The 13366-nt window shown below is 49.5% G+C and overlaps 1 protein-coding gene across 5 annotated transcripts in view; it reads left to right on the top strand.

Moving 5' to 3' along the window:
* LOC122482005 (high density lipoprotein binding protein) overlaps nucleotides 1-13366 on the top strand; it is a 73325-nt gene that overhangs the window by 40464 nt on the left and 19495 nt on the right. For all 5 annotated transcript variants that reach the window (XM_043578419.1, XM_043578418.1, XM_043578421.1 and 2 more), the window contains 8 exons: nucleotides 585-800; nucleotides 7618-7824; nucleotides 7909-8124; nucleotides 8650-8856; nucleotides 8989-9096; nucleotides 10392-10496; nucleotides 10868-10946; nucleotides 12584-12723. In XM_043578419.1, coding sequence (XP_043434354.1) covers nucleotides 585-800; nucleotides 7618-7824; nucleotides 7909-8124; nucleotides 8650-8856; nucleotides 8989-9096; nucleotides 10392-10496; nucleotides 10868-10946; nucleotides 12584-12723 — 1278 coding nt within the window. The remainder of the gene's footprint in view (nucleotides 1-584; nucleotides 801-7617; nucleotides 7825-7908; nucleotides 8125-8649; nucleotides 8857-8988; nucleotides 9097-10391; nucleotides 10497-10867; nucleotides 10947-12583; nucleotides 12724-13366) is intronic.

Raw genomic sequence — 13366 nt, 5'->3', positions numbered from 1 at the left:
CAAAACCAAGAGTCATTTTGGTTCCTTCCACTTCCACTCTTGCCTCTGCTCAGTGCCTTCTCCGTCCAGCAGCCGGAGCGTCCTGAGTCATCAGTCCACGTGCCTACCTCTGCCCGAACCCTTCGTTGCCCTCATCTTGCTGCAGAGTGGGCTGGGGGATCCGGTGGCTTCCTTTCTCCTGCTTGGACAACACCCCCTCGTGCTCACGCTGCTCCCTGATGTGCCCCCTTTTTATCGCCCTCTCCCTTTTGCTCCCTCTCCCCTCTGAGTATGGCTTTTCTCTGTCTCCTTGTCCCTCAGCCCCTCTTACCTCCCTGTGTGTTTCCTTCACTGCGCTCTTACCTGGTGCTTCCTTGCTGTCCATTTGTATCGGGGTATAGTTGTCTTCAGTGGAGGGCGGCCTCCTGCCCTGAGGTGCTTTCTGCGGCACCCCCTCTCTGGCTGTAGAGCAAGGGAGGGGAGGAGGCGGGATACTTAGGAGTCTGCGGACTCAGGCTCTTGACTCTGTATTCGGTGCCTACGCACCTAAGTGTTCTCCGTCTCTTGATCTCTTTACCTTCCCTTTTTTGTCTTTTCCTGAGCAGGTGTTCCATGTGCCCCTGGAGGAGAGAAAATACAAGGACATGAACCAGTTTGGAGAAGGTGAACAAGCAAAAATCTGCTTGGAGATCATGCAGAGGACCGGCGCCCATCTGGAGCTGTCTCTCGCCAAAGACCAGGGTCTCTCCATCATGGTGTCGGGGAAGCTGGATGCTGTCATGAAAGCCCGGAAGGACATTGTTGCTAGACTGCAGACTCAGGTGGGTCCCCAGATGAGTTCTCCTGAGCAGGTGTGCCCTGGACCGTGCCGCTGGCTCCTGCAGATACGGCTTTGGCTTCGTCAGACCCTTCCCCCACTGGGGAAGCAACATGTGGAGCCTCCTGGCATTTTTATTTGAAAAACCACTAAATCGGGGATAGAAGTGGGACACCTACTGTTTTTGCTATTTGACCTAATGGACTGAAAGGTAAAGGCTTGTCCCGAGGGTGGAGACACTTGGAGAAGCTGGGCTCACTGGATGGTGTAGTGCAGACACCACCACAGGGCACTCATTCCCAGGGCCTGGCTCGAGGGTCTGTGCATTGCTGGTTAAATACACGTTTCTGGGTCCTGAACTTGGGAGGTTACAAGTTCAGATGTTGTTTTGAACCTGTTCCATAGTTCTTAGTAGTCTGATACCACTACTTGGAATTGATTGGGGAGAACTGTTACAATAAATAAATCTATGATACCTTTTGTTTCTCTATTAGCGGTGTCACTTAAAGGTGAAGGTCAATGCAGAGAATCTTATTAAAATTAAAATGTCTTGTGACAGAGACAGCGTTAGGTGGGTTTACTTAGAAATGGAGGTCCTGGGGTACCTGGGTGGCTCAGTCTATTAAACGTCCGACTCTTGGTTTTGGCTCAGGTCATGATCTCACAGCTTTGTGGGTTCAAGTCCCACATCATATCAGACTCTGCACAGGCAGCACGGAGCCTGCTTGGGATTCTCTCTCTACCACTCCACCACTCATGCTCTCTTTGTCTCTCTCACAACAAATAAACTTTAAAAAAAAAAAAAAAAAAGAGGGGCTCCTGGGTGGTTCAGTCGGTTAAGTGTCCGACTTCAGCCCAGGTCACGATCTCACAGTTCGTGAGTTCGAGCCCCACGTTGGGCTTTGTGCTGACAGCCTGGAGCCTGCTTCAGATTCTGTGTCTCCCTCTCTCTTTCTGCCTCTCCCCAGCTCATGCTCACACTCTGTCTCTGTCAAAAATAAATAAACTTTAAAAAAAAATTAAAAAAAAAAAGAAATGGGGGTTCTGTTGGTGCCTGCCTGGGTGGCTCGGTGAGCGTCTGACTTATGATTTTGGCTCAGGTCATGATTCGAGGTTCATGAGATTGAGGTCCGCATCAGGCTCTATGCTGAGTGTGGAGCCTGCTTGGGATTCTCCCTCTCTCCCTCTGCCCCTGCCCCCTGCTCACACGTCTGTCTGTCTGTCTGTCTGTCTGTCTGTCTCTCTCTCTCACTCTCTTTCAATCTCTCAATGTCTCTCACTCTAACAAAAGGGTTGGGGGGGGGGGCAGCCTGGAGCACCTGGCTGGCTCGGTTGGAAGAGCATCCAATTCTTGATCTCAGGTTATAATTTCGAGCCCCACATTGGTTGTAGAGATTACTTAAAAATATAGTCTTTAAAGAGAAAAAAAGAAATGGGGGTTCTCCCCACCTGCCACTGATTTTCTGCAAACTCCTGGGGGAGCTGGCTCTAGAATGTTGTGGCTAAAAGATGAGGGGCTGTGGGGCAAGAGCAGGGACTTAGCAGGGAGGAGGGGAACTGCCCTGTGCTGTCCACACTCTCACTCACCCCGTCCTGTGGGCCATGGGAAAGTCACTAACTCTCCACTAGCTTCAGGGACCGAAGTCCCGAAACACAGGCAGCACTTCACCTTGCTGCTGACATGTAATCAGTTCTCAGACTTGCTGTTTACTGGTCAGTGAATATTTGAGTATTTTGTGAGTGAGCACTGGGCGGGAGAAGACCTGACCCACTCCACTCCCCCTACACCTCTCTTTACTTTAAAGCGGATCCCAGATACATTCATCTGTAATCTACCCCCCACGTTTTTAAAAGTATAATTTACCAGGCTGTTACTCATTAAAGTTAACAGTAATTTTTAAGTTTGTTACTTATTTTGAGAGACAGAGTGAAAGCGCATGAGTGTGCGTGGGAGAGGGAGAGAGAGAATCCCAAGCAGGTTCCGTGCTGTTGGAGCAGAGCCTGATGTGGAGCTTGATCCCACAAACTGAGATCGTGACCTGAGCTGAGGTCAAGAGTCTGACACTTGAGGGACTGAGCCGCTCAGGTACCCCTAAAAGTAATAGTAATTTCATAATATATACATACTAAGCCCAGTCTGTGGACTTCTTACATTAATTATCTCCAGTTGTCTTTGGAGTTCAAATCGGCATCCACACCAGGCCTGCCTGCTGGGTGTCTTGTGCTCATGCCCTCTTTGATTCCTCAGTAGTGCCCTCCCCCCCTTTTCTTGGTGCCTTTGATTTTCTGGGATAAGCAGGTATTTGCTTTGTCCCACCGTCCACTGTTACTTCCTGTAAACTGGGGGTTAGATCTAGGGGCTGGTTACTTTGATGTTCAACTTGTTTGGCAAGGAAACTTGTGGGTGGTCCTGTGTGGTTGTTATTGATTCCAAGACTAGACTCCAGTTTTCAGCAAATCCATCCATTAATAAAGTTCCTGATCTTTTGCTTAGTAATGTTATCATCTGCAGACGGCTTAAATTCAGTTGAGTGCAGATGGCAGTTTTCTAACTCCCTCCCCATTAACTTGGTCTTCTTGTGAAGAACTTTCCTCTGCCACCCGTTGAGTCAGTGTTCAGACTACGTTGGCACCCTGGCATCTTCACGGGGGACCCGGGAATCTTCTCACTGTCATTATGAACTTTTGACGTGTTGATTTAGGCCTTTATGGTGAAGTTTGCATCACCTTTGGACAGTGGGACCCCCTTTGGTTTGGCCTCCTGCCGCCTTCTGGAGTGATCATTCGTGTCCATCATGCCCTGATTTCGAACACAGAGACGTGCAGGCCAACTGTAGCCACAGACGTAAAGTCAACTGTTCATCCAGGAACTCTGTGCCTTTTTTTTTTTTTTTAATTGTTTTTGAAGTTTACTTTTGAGAGAGGGGAAGAGACAGCATGAGGGGGCAGGGACAGAGAGAGAGACACACAGAATCCGAAGCAGACTCCAGGCTCTGAGCTCTCAGCACAAAGTCCAACGCAGGGCTCGAACCTACGAACCGCGAGATCCTGACCTGAGGCGATGCCAAACGATTAACTCTCTGAGCCACCCAGGTGCCCTTCTGTGCCTTTTTATTAGGAAGTTGCATGAGTGCAAACTGGTAGTTCTAATTAAGATGAAAGGTGATGGAGTCTTAAAATTGCTTGAAGGAGTTCATGCTCTCATCCTGAGATACAGTTAGGTTGGGACAGAGTCAGAGCTGTGTGATAAGATTCTGTCAGAGACAGCTTCCGCAGCCCCCCCCCCCCCAGTCTCCCTCCCCTGCCAGGTGACCATTCTTAGTCTTTGATTTATCCTTCCCTTGTTTGGGTTTGAGAATAGAAGCAGAAGATAACTTGCTGTAATAAACCTTGCCCTACATCCTGTTTTTTCCTGCGTATTTTTTGGAGATGTATATGTATCAGCAAACAGTGGCTCTCCTCCTTTCTTACTTGGGTGCGTGGTGCTCTGTGCGTGTGCTGGAAGTTGTTCAGGCATTCCTGTTGATGGGCATTTGGGTGCCTCCCTGACTTCTGTTATAAGTGTGTCTGGTTAAAAACCTTGTACATAGGGGATTTCCTGTTTTACCCTGTCTGTCCGAAGATGAGTTTCCTAGCAGTGAGGTGGCTGGTCTGGGCTGGTCTGAGGGCAGTGCATACTTAATTTCTCTGTAGCAGCCAAGCCCTGGCCCCCCGCTGCACCCGGGGGCCCCCCCCACAGGCTTGCCCCGCCTGTCAGATGCTTGGGCTTTTGGCATTCTGGAAAGTAGCTGAGTGTACTTTTAATTTGGATTTTTCAGATGAGCAGAATTGTTTTATTTACTTTTCTGAAAGAAAGTGTGAGTGGGGGAGGGGAGAGAGAGAATCTTAAGCAGCCTCCACACTGTCAGTGCAGAGCCTGACATGGGGCTCCATCTTACGACCGACCCGGAGATCATGACCTGAGCCGAAATTAAGAGTTTGACAACAAACCAACTCAGCCACCCAGGCGCTCAGGATTGAGTGTCTGTTTAATACAGACTTTGCATTTGCTCTGTGTGCTCTTTGTTCTTTGGCCTTCACTGTCAAGTTAAAGAGTCTACCTTGCTCAGTGTATTAGGGCTCTTAAAACCTGCCCCAGAGGGGCACCTGGGTGGCTCAGTCGGTTGAGTGTCTGACTTGGGCTCAGGTCGTGATCTCATGGCTCGTTTCATGAGTTCGAGCCTGGCGTCGGGCTCTGTGCTGACAGCTCAGAGCCTGGAGCCTGTTTCGGATTCTGTGTTTCCCTCTCTCTCTCTGCCCCTTCCCTGCTCATGTTCTGTCTCTCAAAAATAAATAAACGTTAAAAAAAAAAAATTTAAAAACCTGCACCAGTAATACACCTTATGAATAATGCTTCCTAGTTGGCCATTTGTTTTTTGACCTTGGTGTGTTTTGCTGTGTGACGGGTTATTCAAGTGTAGTCATGTTCATTACTGTTGTTATTTTGAGTCCTCACTGGGAAACTGTTTCACTTCTGGATTATGAGAAATTTCATTTTTTCCTGGTGCCTGGAAGGGTGTTCTTCCCTTTTTGTTCTGGATGTTTGGAATTTCTTACCAGCAGGGGGAGGGACACATCCAGTTTCATCCTTCTCCATATGGCTTTAGGTTGTCGACACCAGTTTTAAAAGAGTTTTTTCCCAGCGATTTGAGTGGCTGTTTTTATGAAGTCCTACGTTTCCGTATTAACTTGTTTCCGTTTGGGGGTTTTCAGTTCTGACCTGTTGGTCTGTCTTTCTGTGTGCTAATATTCTGTTTTAAGGGTAGTAGTTTTATATTATTTATATTTAGTACAGTTACTGGTACCCTTCCCGTACTGTCCTCTTTCAGGATTTTCCTTGTGCCTTTCTCTTTCGTTCTGCCATGCAAAACTTTATGATCTACCTTTTGCTCAAGATTGCATTAGAGCTTTAAAGGAGTGTTTTGTGATTTTTTTTTTTTTTTTTTTTTGAAAGAGGGCACAAGTGAGTGAGGGGCAGAAAGGGAGAGAGAGAAGTGGGGCTCACCTGTCACGGGACTCGGACTCATGAACAGTGAGGTCATGACCTGAGCCTGAGTCAGATGCTTAACGACTGTGCCACCGGGGCACCCCGTCCTGTGAGTTCTAGTGCTCGGATCCCCCCTGTGCTGCCCGGGCGCCCCCGTCCTGTGAGTTTTAGTGCAGGGACCCCACCTCTTATGTTGGGTTGTGTCTACTTAGTCTTTTTTTTTTTTTTTTTTTTTTTTTTTTTTTTTTTTTTTTTTTGGCCTGTCAGAAATGGCCATTCTTTTGCATTCTGTCTTCTAACCAGTTGCTGTTAGCCTAAGATAAAGCTGCTTTGGTGCTGCTCTTCTCCCTGTTATAGACCTTAGACGTTTAACAAAGTTGTAGTTTCCCGGGGCTCCGGAAGGCACAGGCCCGTGCCTCTTCCCTGTCTCATCTTTGTGCCTGCTTTGCTTCCTTGGGTTTCCTTTTGTGGTGACCCCCTGCAGTGGAGGTTAGGGGGGGCAGACCTCAGTGGGTACCTCCCGTTAAGTACAGGCTGAGTAGGGTGCATGCCTTTTGTCATGTTACAGGAGTAACACATCCATTGATGTTCATGTTCTTGCACATTTTAAATCATAAATAGATTTAAATTTTCTGGAGGTGATCGTTTGATTTTTCTTCTTACGTCAACGTCATGACACGTCAGTGGTATGATGAATTACATAAACTGTAATTCTGTACATAAACTAATTACATATTACATAACTGTAATATATACATATATATAATATATGTATAATAATAATATGTTTAATAATTTAAACATTTTAAAATTTTAAAAAATTTAAAAAGTTTAATAATAATTTAATAATAATAATATAATAATAATAATATACATATACATAAACTGTAATTTCCTCATTGATCCATTTTTGGAGCAAACGTGAGCTGATCAGAACGTGTAACAAGCTGGTGGTCTTTTTCTGTGCTGGTTGGGAAGTGAGGTCCTGTTATATGGTCTCTATGACGTTTTTGTTTTGAACGTCAGGTAGTCTGCTATAAGACGGTATTTTGGGGGAAGGGGAAAGTGGCTGATACGGGAGTTTCTGCTACACCAGTGTTGAGAGCTTTAACACTTTTCTTTTTTAAGTCGTCTTAGTGCCTACTTCCTGCACAGAGTTGGGAAGACTGGGAGCCTGTGTCCTCCTGGCTCTTTGGGACTTCAGGAACCTGCTTGATTTCTAGCAGTTGGACTCATTGGATGAAGGCTTTGGACTATTTCTGTTTTATTTTCTCAGACAAGTCGTCTGTTTTAACTGGTTGTAAAAGAGAGGAAAAAGAGTTTATTAGGGATATAGGTCTTATGTCTGAAAATAAAAATAGCTTAGTATTCCAGAAACAAAAATTAATGTGGTTAGTCAGTTATGTACCTGCTTTCCTACCATGTCCCAGGATGGTGCTGACAGTCATGGAAGTGGAGAACAAGACAGCATTCTTAAATATTCCTGTTCTCGTGGTGGCTCATTGCGTCGAGAAGCTGTTGAACAAATCAGTACCTCTGACTAACTATGACAGCAGAGCATGTGTCATGGGGTCCTGGGGGGGTGTATTGCACTTGGACTTTTCCTAGCCTTGGGGTCAGGGTAAGCGTCCCCAAGAGCATGATGTTTATTTAACCTGGGAGTGTTCTGAAGGATGGGCTGGCACTGGCAGACAAAAATGGCGTTTCAGGCGGAGAGAAAGAATATCGTGGAGAAATAATGCTTTTTCAGGACCTACAAATACTATTGTTTTCTCTGCCTCTCTTCCTCTTACAGGCCTCAGCAACTGTTGCCATTCCCAAAGAACACCATCGCTTTGTTATTGGCAAAAATGGAGAGAAACTGCAAGACTTAGAGCTCAAAACTGCAACCAAAATCCAGATCCCACGCCCAGATGACGCCAGCAATCAGATCAGGATCACCGGTACCAAAGAAGGAATCGAGAAAGCTCGCCATGAAGTCTTGCTCATCTCCGCTGAGCAGGTGGGGCCAGGTGAGGGCTTGGTGTGTGTGCATTGGCCTCAGCCCAAGAGCTGTGCCTTCATGGTTCTGTTCTGTCCTTTCCAGGACAAACGTGCTGTCGAGAGGCTGGAAGTGGAGAAGGCATTCCACCCCTTCATCGCTGGGCCTTATAACCGACTTGTTGGTGAGATCATGCAGGAGACAGGGACGCGCATCAACATCCCCCCACCCAGCGTCAACCGGACAGAAATTGTCTTCACTGGAGAGAAGGAGCAGTTGGCCCAGGCTGTGGCTCGCATCAAGAAGATTTATGAGGAGAAGGTAGTGGTTGGGCAGAGAGTGTGGGGACTGTCATCTGGAGGTGTGGCTGAAGTCTAGCCCCTGCCTCTTACCCTCTTGTGCCCAGATGAGTTCAGTTTCCAGTTAGTTAGCAGGTGGAGCTGTTGGGCAGGGAAAGAGTAGACAGAGCTTGGAGCTAGACGTCTGGGCTGGATGTAGCACCCAGATCCAGTCAAATGTTGGAGCTAGCTGTCTGCTGTGAGTCCCCGTCATGGAGTCCCCATACTCACTCCTTGAGGTAGGGGGAGGACTTGGTGCCCTCACCTCATGGACTTGCACTTTTCAGTCTGGGCTTGAGTAGTTAAATTCTCAGGTGATTCTTGTGAGGACGAAACCCAGCCCTTGATCAGAGGAGGTTCTGGGGGTTGGCTGGTCCCCGTCTTCACTTGAGAGGGCTCACGAGTATGTAAGGCTCTGCATCTTGCTCCCCCCTTCTTTGATGACAGTGTTCTGTTCCCACCTATTCCTCCTGAGTCCTCCCTTCTGACTCCCTCATGGTGCTCTTAGAAAAAGAAGACCACAACCATCGCTGTGGAGGTAAAGAAGTCCCAGCACAAGTATGTCATCGGGCCCAAGGGCAATTCCTTACAGGAGATCCTGGAAAGAACAGGCGTGTCTGTGGAGATCCCACCCTCAGACAGCATCTCCGAGACTGTGATACTTCGAGGCGAGCCTGAAAAGCTGGGGCAGGCGCTGACTGAAGTCTATGCCAAGGTAACTGCCGCATACGACACTGGGCGCTGGGTGCAGGGACCGCGTCGGGGGAGCGCACGCCTGGCTCTGGCGAGCATGAACACGCGTGAGCTGGCCCCCGCAAACCCGCTGCTCTGCCCCCTGGTTTCCTAGGCCAACAGTTTTACGGTATCGTCCGTCTCCGCTCCTTCCTGGCTTCACCGATTCATCATTGGCAAGAAAGGGCAGAACCTGGCCAAGATCACTCAGCAGATGCCTAAGGTGAGGGGGCCTTGCGGATGTGTTCGTTCTGAGTTTTTGATCTTGTCATCCCGTTGCTGACATTTGTTGTTTATCCTGGGCATGCCTCTGAAGACTGTGGCACGGTTTTTAAAAGTCAGTTGCTGTTTGTGACAGTCCGTTTACATGGGTGGCTGAGGAAGAACATAATAAAGTTTTTAATGTATCTGTCATTCTTTTGATCTTTTTAATCAGAAGCTGTGTGTATTGTTAGGTGTCGTGGATACCTTAGGAAAGATCTCATGTATTAGGGCGTAGTAACTTCACGATGGTTATGTCTGTAAATTTGGAAGAGCACACGTGCGCCGTTTGTTTGAAGTGCGGTGTTACAGCCTTTTCATGCTTTACACTTCCGTCCTTGACGTCTTCCTGGTCTTCCGGAGGGGACCACAGCTCCCCGTGGACTTACCCCGGCTGACTTGCGCGGGAGCACATCCTTTGTACCCCCCTCCGACTCACAGCGGGTTTCCAGTTGACTTCTTCATGTTTCCCTTAGGCTCAGGGTCCTGGTTCACACAAATGCAGCTGCTTCCTGGGGCCACTCTCCCTTAACGCCCTTGTCACACATTGCCTTCTTGCCTGATGTGTCGTAAGCGGGGACAGGGCTGGCCTTGCCTGTGGACCACCTTCAGGCAGCTCTCCATGGGCTCAGATTTCCTCCCTAAAGCTTGTCCTCATTGTTTGACTTTTTTAAAAAAATGTTTTTAATGTTTATTTTTGAGAGAGAGAAACAGACAGAATGTAGTGGGCGAGGGGCAGAGAGAGAGGGAGACCCAGAATCCGAAGCAGGTTCCAGGCTCCGAGCTGTCAGCACAGAGCCCCACGCGGGGCTCGAACTGAAGAGCCGTGAGATCATGACCTGAGCTGAAGTCGGACACTCAACCGACTGAGTCACCCAGGTGCCCCAATACTTGTCTCATGTCTCATTCTTTGTGTAAGCGAAGAGGAGTAGGCCTGTAACAGGGAAAGCGCCACAGCGAAACAGTGGGGGAAGTGGTGTTGAGGTGCTCTAGGTCTGTGGTTTGGGTGGTAGGCATATTGTGGAGGATTTTACAGTTCCCACATTTACTGAAGCAAAGATGATTAGATCACAGTAGTACCGAGATAATGGGTGTCCCCCAGCTGCCCTCTTCAGCCGCCTGTGGTGTCTCTGGACATGCGTTTATATGAAGCAGGTGGGGTTGACCGCTGCCTCAGGAAAGCGCTCGCAGGTTCTCAGGGCACTGCCGCTGTGCCGTGCCGTCTTGGCCATCTCTTTCCTCGTTTTGATGTGGTAGGTTCACATCGAGTTCACAGAAGGTGAGGACAAGATCACTCTGGAAGGCCCCACAGAGGATGTAAACGTGGCCCAGGAACAGATTGAAGCCATGGTCAAAGACCTGGTAAGGTGCCCCCCTGCACATTGTGGGTGCTGGTGAAGTAGGGCCGTGGTTGGAATGTCCTCGCTTGCCAGTCAGACATGACGTGGGTGGGCCTGGCTACCCAGGGGTAGCCCAGGGCGAGTAACAGGTTCTGAAGCGGTTAGAACCTGGCCAAGTCCAGGAGGTTCATGGATGGAGGAGACTTTGTTTGGAAGAAGGGTCTTTAAAGTGGGCCGGAAGGACAGTCTTGGAACAATGCCCGACAGTTGAGTGACAAAACATGGCAACAGCTACCGGCTTTTGGACTTTGGTTCTTGCTGGTGTCTGAGACTGTGGCTCATCCCGTGGCCTCAAGAGTTTGTCTCCGGACCCATTCTGTGCTCCTCCTGCAGATTACCCGGATGGACTATGTGGAGATCAACGTGGACCACAAGTTCCACAGGCACCTCATCGGGAAGAGCGGGGCCAACAGTGAGTGCGGCTGATGGCGCCGGGGGTGGTGCTGGGGTTGAGGCTGGGTCACACAGCTTCGAACTCCTCTTCTCCTCGGGCTGTGGTTGGTCTGGAGGTAACCATGACCATCCTGGTCGGAGGTCACGGTGAAGGACTGCCGAGCCTAATGGGGTAACATCACTGGTTTTCTAGTCACTACCGAATGGGTGCCTAGCAGGGCTCCCCAAGGAGCAGGAAATGTCTGGGCTCACGGGCACAGGGAGGGGTTCTTTTGGGCAAGCGATATCACGGCAGCCCAGGTGAGCTCTGTCTGATCAGGAGCGCAAGCGTGGTTCCTCAGAAGTGTGTTGAGTGAGGGCTGTGCCCAAATGAAGGATGTTTTCTAAAACCCACTCCTTGGCCTGGTTTAGTGTGAGGCCACCCAACACATTACAGTGCTTTCCTTGTCCCTATGTTTCCTCTGTAGTAGGAGGTGAGAGGGCAGCACACATCCCAGCCTGGGTCCATCCCTAGGTTGTAGGGACCCCAGCCGTGTAGACAGGATGCCCTGTGAGTGTGTCCTCTTTGGTTTTTGCCTGATACGGTCCAGTTTTTGTTCATAGTAACGTGAGCTCGTCAGCCGTGCCGTGTTTGGTGTCAGTCTTGTGTTCTGGGGTATTTTAAACACCAGCGAGAGTCCACAGACACAGAACACCTCCTGATGGAGCTTCCTTGCACATACTGCCGAAGCCTCGCGCACGCTGTAACTCGATTTGTTTGTGTGTGTGTGTGTGGATGAACTCGGGGGTGTCTTAACGTAAGAACTCGTAGCTCTGACACAAATTGCCGGCGTCTGCTCCCCAGGAGTGTGGGGCCCCCAGTGCGGTTCAGGTTAATTCTCTTCGCTTTCTGCTTCTGTTTCTCCCCTCCTTTTCTTTCACGATCTGAAACCTCCCACCTGGCTTCTGAGTCCTTGGCTCTGGTTGTCCTACGTGGTTTCACCCTGGAATAGCACATGTCCTGGCTGCCTCTGTGTGTGCTCACAGCCCTCCTCTGTGACCCCTAAGGAGCTTGGGCAAAATGCAGGCCTTGTTTCTTGGGATAAGGTCTCTCCAGGGTGTGGGGGCTTGGGTCTCTGTTCAAAGAAGATGACAGAGGGTTTTCAACTCAACTTGTTTGGCAAAGAAGTGAAGTCTTGATTTGGATCCCAGCTGATGGTGGGGTCTCTCTGGGCAGCAGCCTGACCTCCGTGGAGCCCTCAGGTGGTCATTGGGAGGTGCCCTTCGGTTATTTTTGTTTTTTTGAGAGTAATTTTATGACGTGAGAACACAGTGGTTCGGTTCCCAAACTTGCTTCCACCTTAGAAACCTCTGGGATCTTTTAAGTATTCTAAAGCCCCAGCCATAGCCCAGGCCAGGGAAACCTCATCCACTGAGAGGCCCCAGCTGTCCGTCACGTGACATCCTCAGGGTGACACCTGCATGGTCCGTCTAGGTAAAGACCATACCCAACACATTTGAGAGAATGGAGAGTCTTGCACTGAAGGCTTAATCACCCCCTTTACTTGTTGGGTGACCAGTGAGTGGGGGCTTTAGTCCTGTTCTGCTAGGTGGTTAATCACTAGTGGAACATAATAGATTCTGAGTCTAAAACGTGTTTCTTGTTGTATTATTAAGTAAACAGAATCAAAGACCAGTACAAGGTGTCCGTGCGCATCCCTCCTGACAGTGAGAAGAGCAACCTGATCCGTATCGAGGGGGACCCGCAGGGTGTGCAGCAGGCCAAGCGGGAGCTGCTGGAGCTTGCCTCTCGGATGGTGAGACCTACGACCAGGCCCTGCTGGGGAGGGGTGCGCCTGTGCCTGCTGGGTGACTCTGCAGGGTACCCTCTGTGCCTCTGTTTTCATGTGTGGTCCTGGAGAATGGGACTCGCTCAATTTAGGAGTGGCTCTGACCTGCAGGGGCCCAGGTGCTGTGCTGGAGGCACTGGGGCTCTGCAGCAGGGCTTTTGGCCTTGGGGAAACCCCGGAGTCTGGGATGCTTTGAGTACTGACTCCAGGGACTGTGATGGATTTTCTGGATTCTTAGAAGCACCCAGGTGACTCCCATGTGCAGCCAAGGTTGAAAATTCCTGCTGTGTGGTTATCTGCAACTCTAAAGGTTGGCGGGGCTTGTTCCTGCTGCCAGACTGAAGTTCTGCATTCCCCTGTCTAAGCTGTCAGCGCTGGTGTGTCTATCTTGATTGTGTGATTCATAGGCAGATAGCCATGCAGCTGTGATTGTCGGTTTGGGCTGCACAGAAGCGTCACTGGGATGCCTTTCAGTATCCAGAGGAGGCACGTGCTGAGTGAGAGTTTACGGTTCAGCGTAAACACGTGCAGAACGTCAGGAAGCCTCGGGCAGGGCAGTGTGCGTGCCTCATCGGGATAGGGAGTGAGCTGCATGTCGGTTTCACCCTGT

The sequence above is a fragment of the Prionailurus bengalensis genome, chromosome C1 (assembly GCF_016509475.1).
Source record: "Prionailurus bengalensis isolate Pbe53 chromosome C1, Fcat_Pben_1.1_paternal_pri, whole genome shotgun sequence".
Lineage (NCBI taxonomy): Eukaryota > Metazoa > Chordata > Mammalia > Carnivora > Felidae > Prionailurus > Prionailurus bengalensis.
The sequence above is the reverse complement of the archived record's forward strand: the minus strand, read 5'-3'. Positions and strand labels throughout refer to the sequence as shown.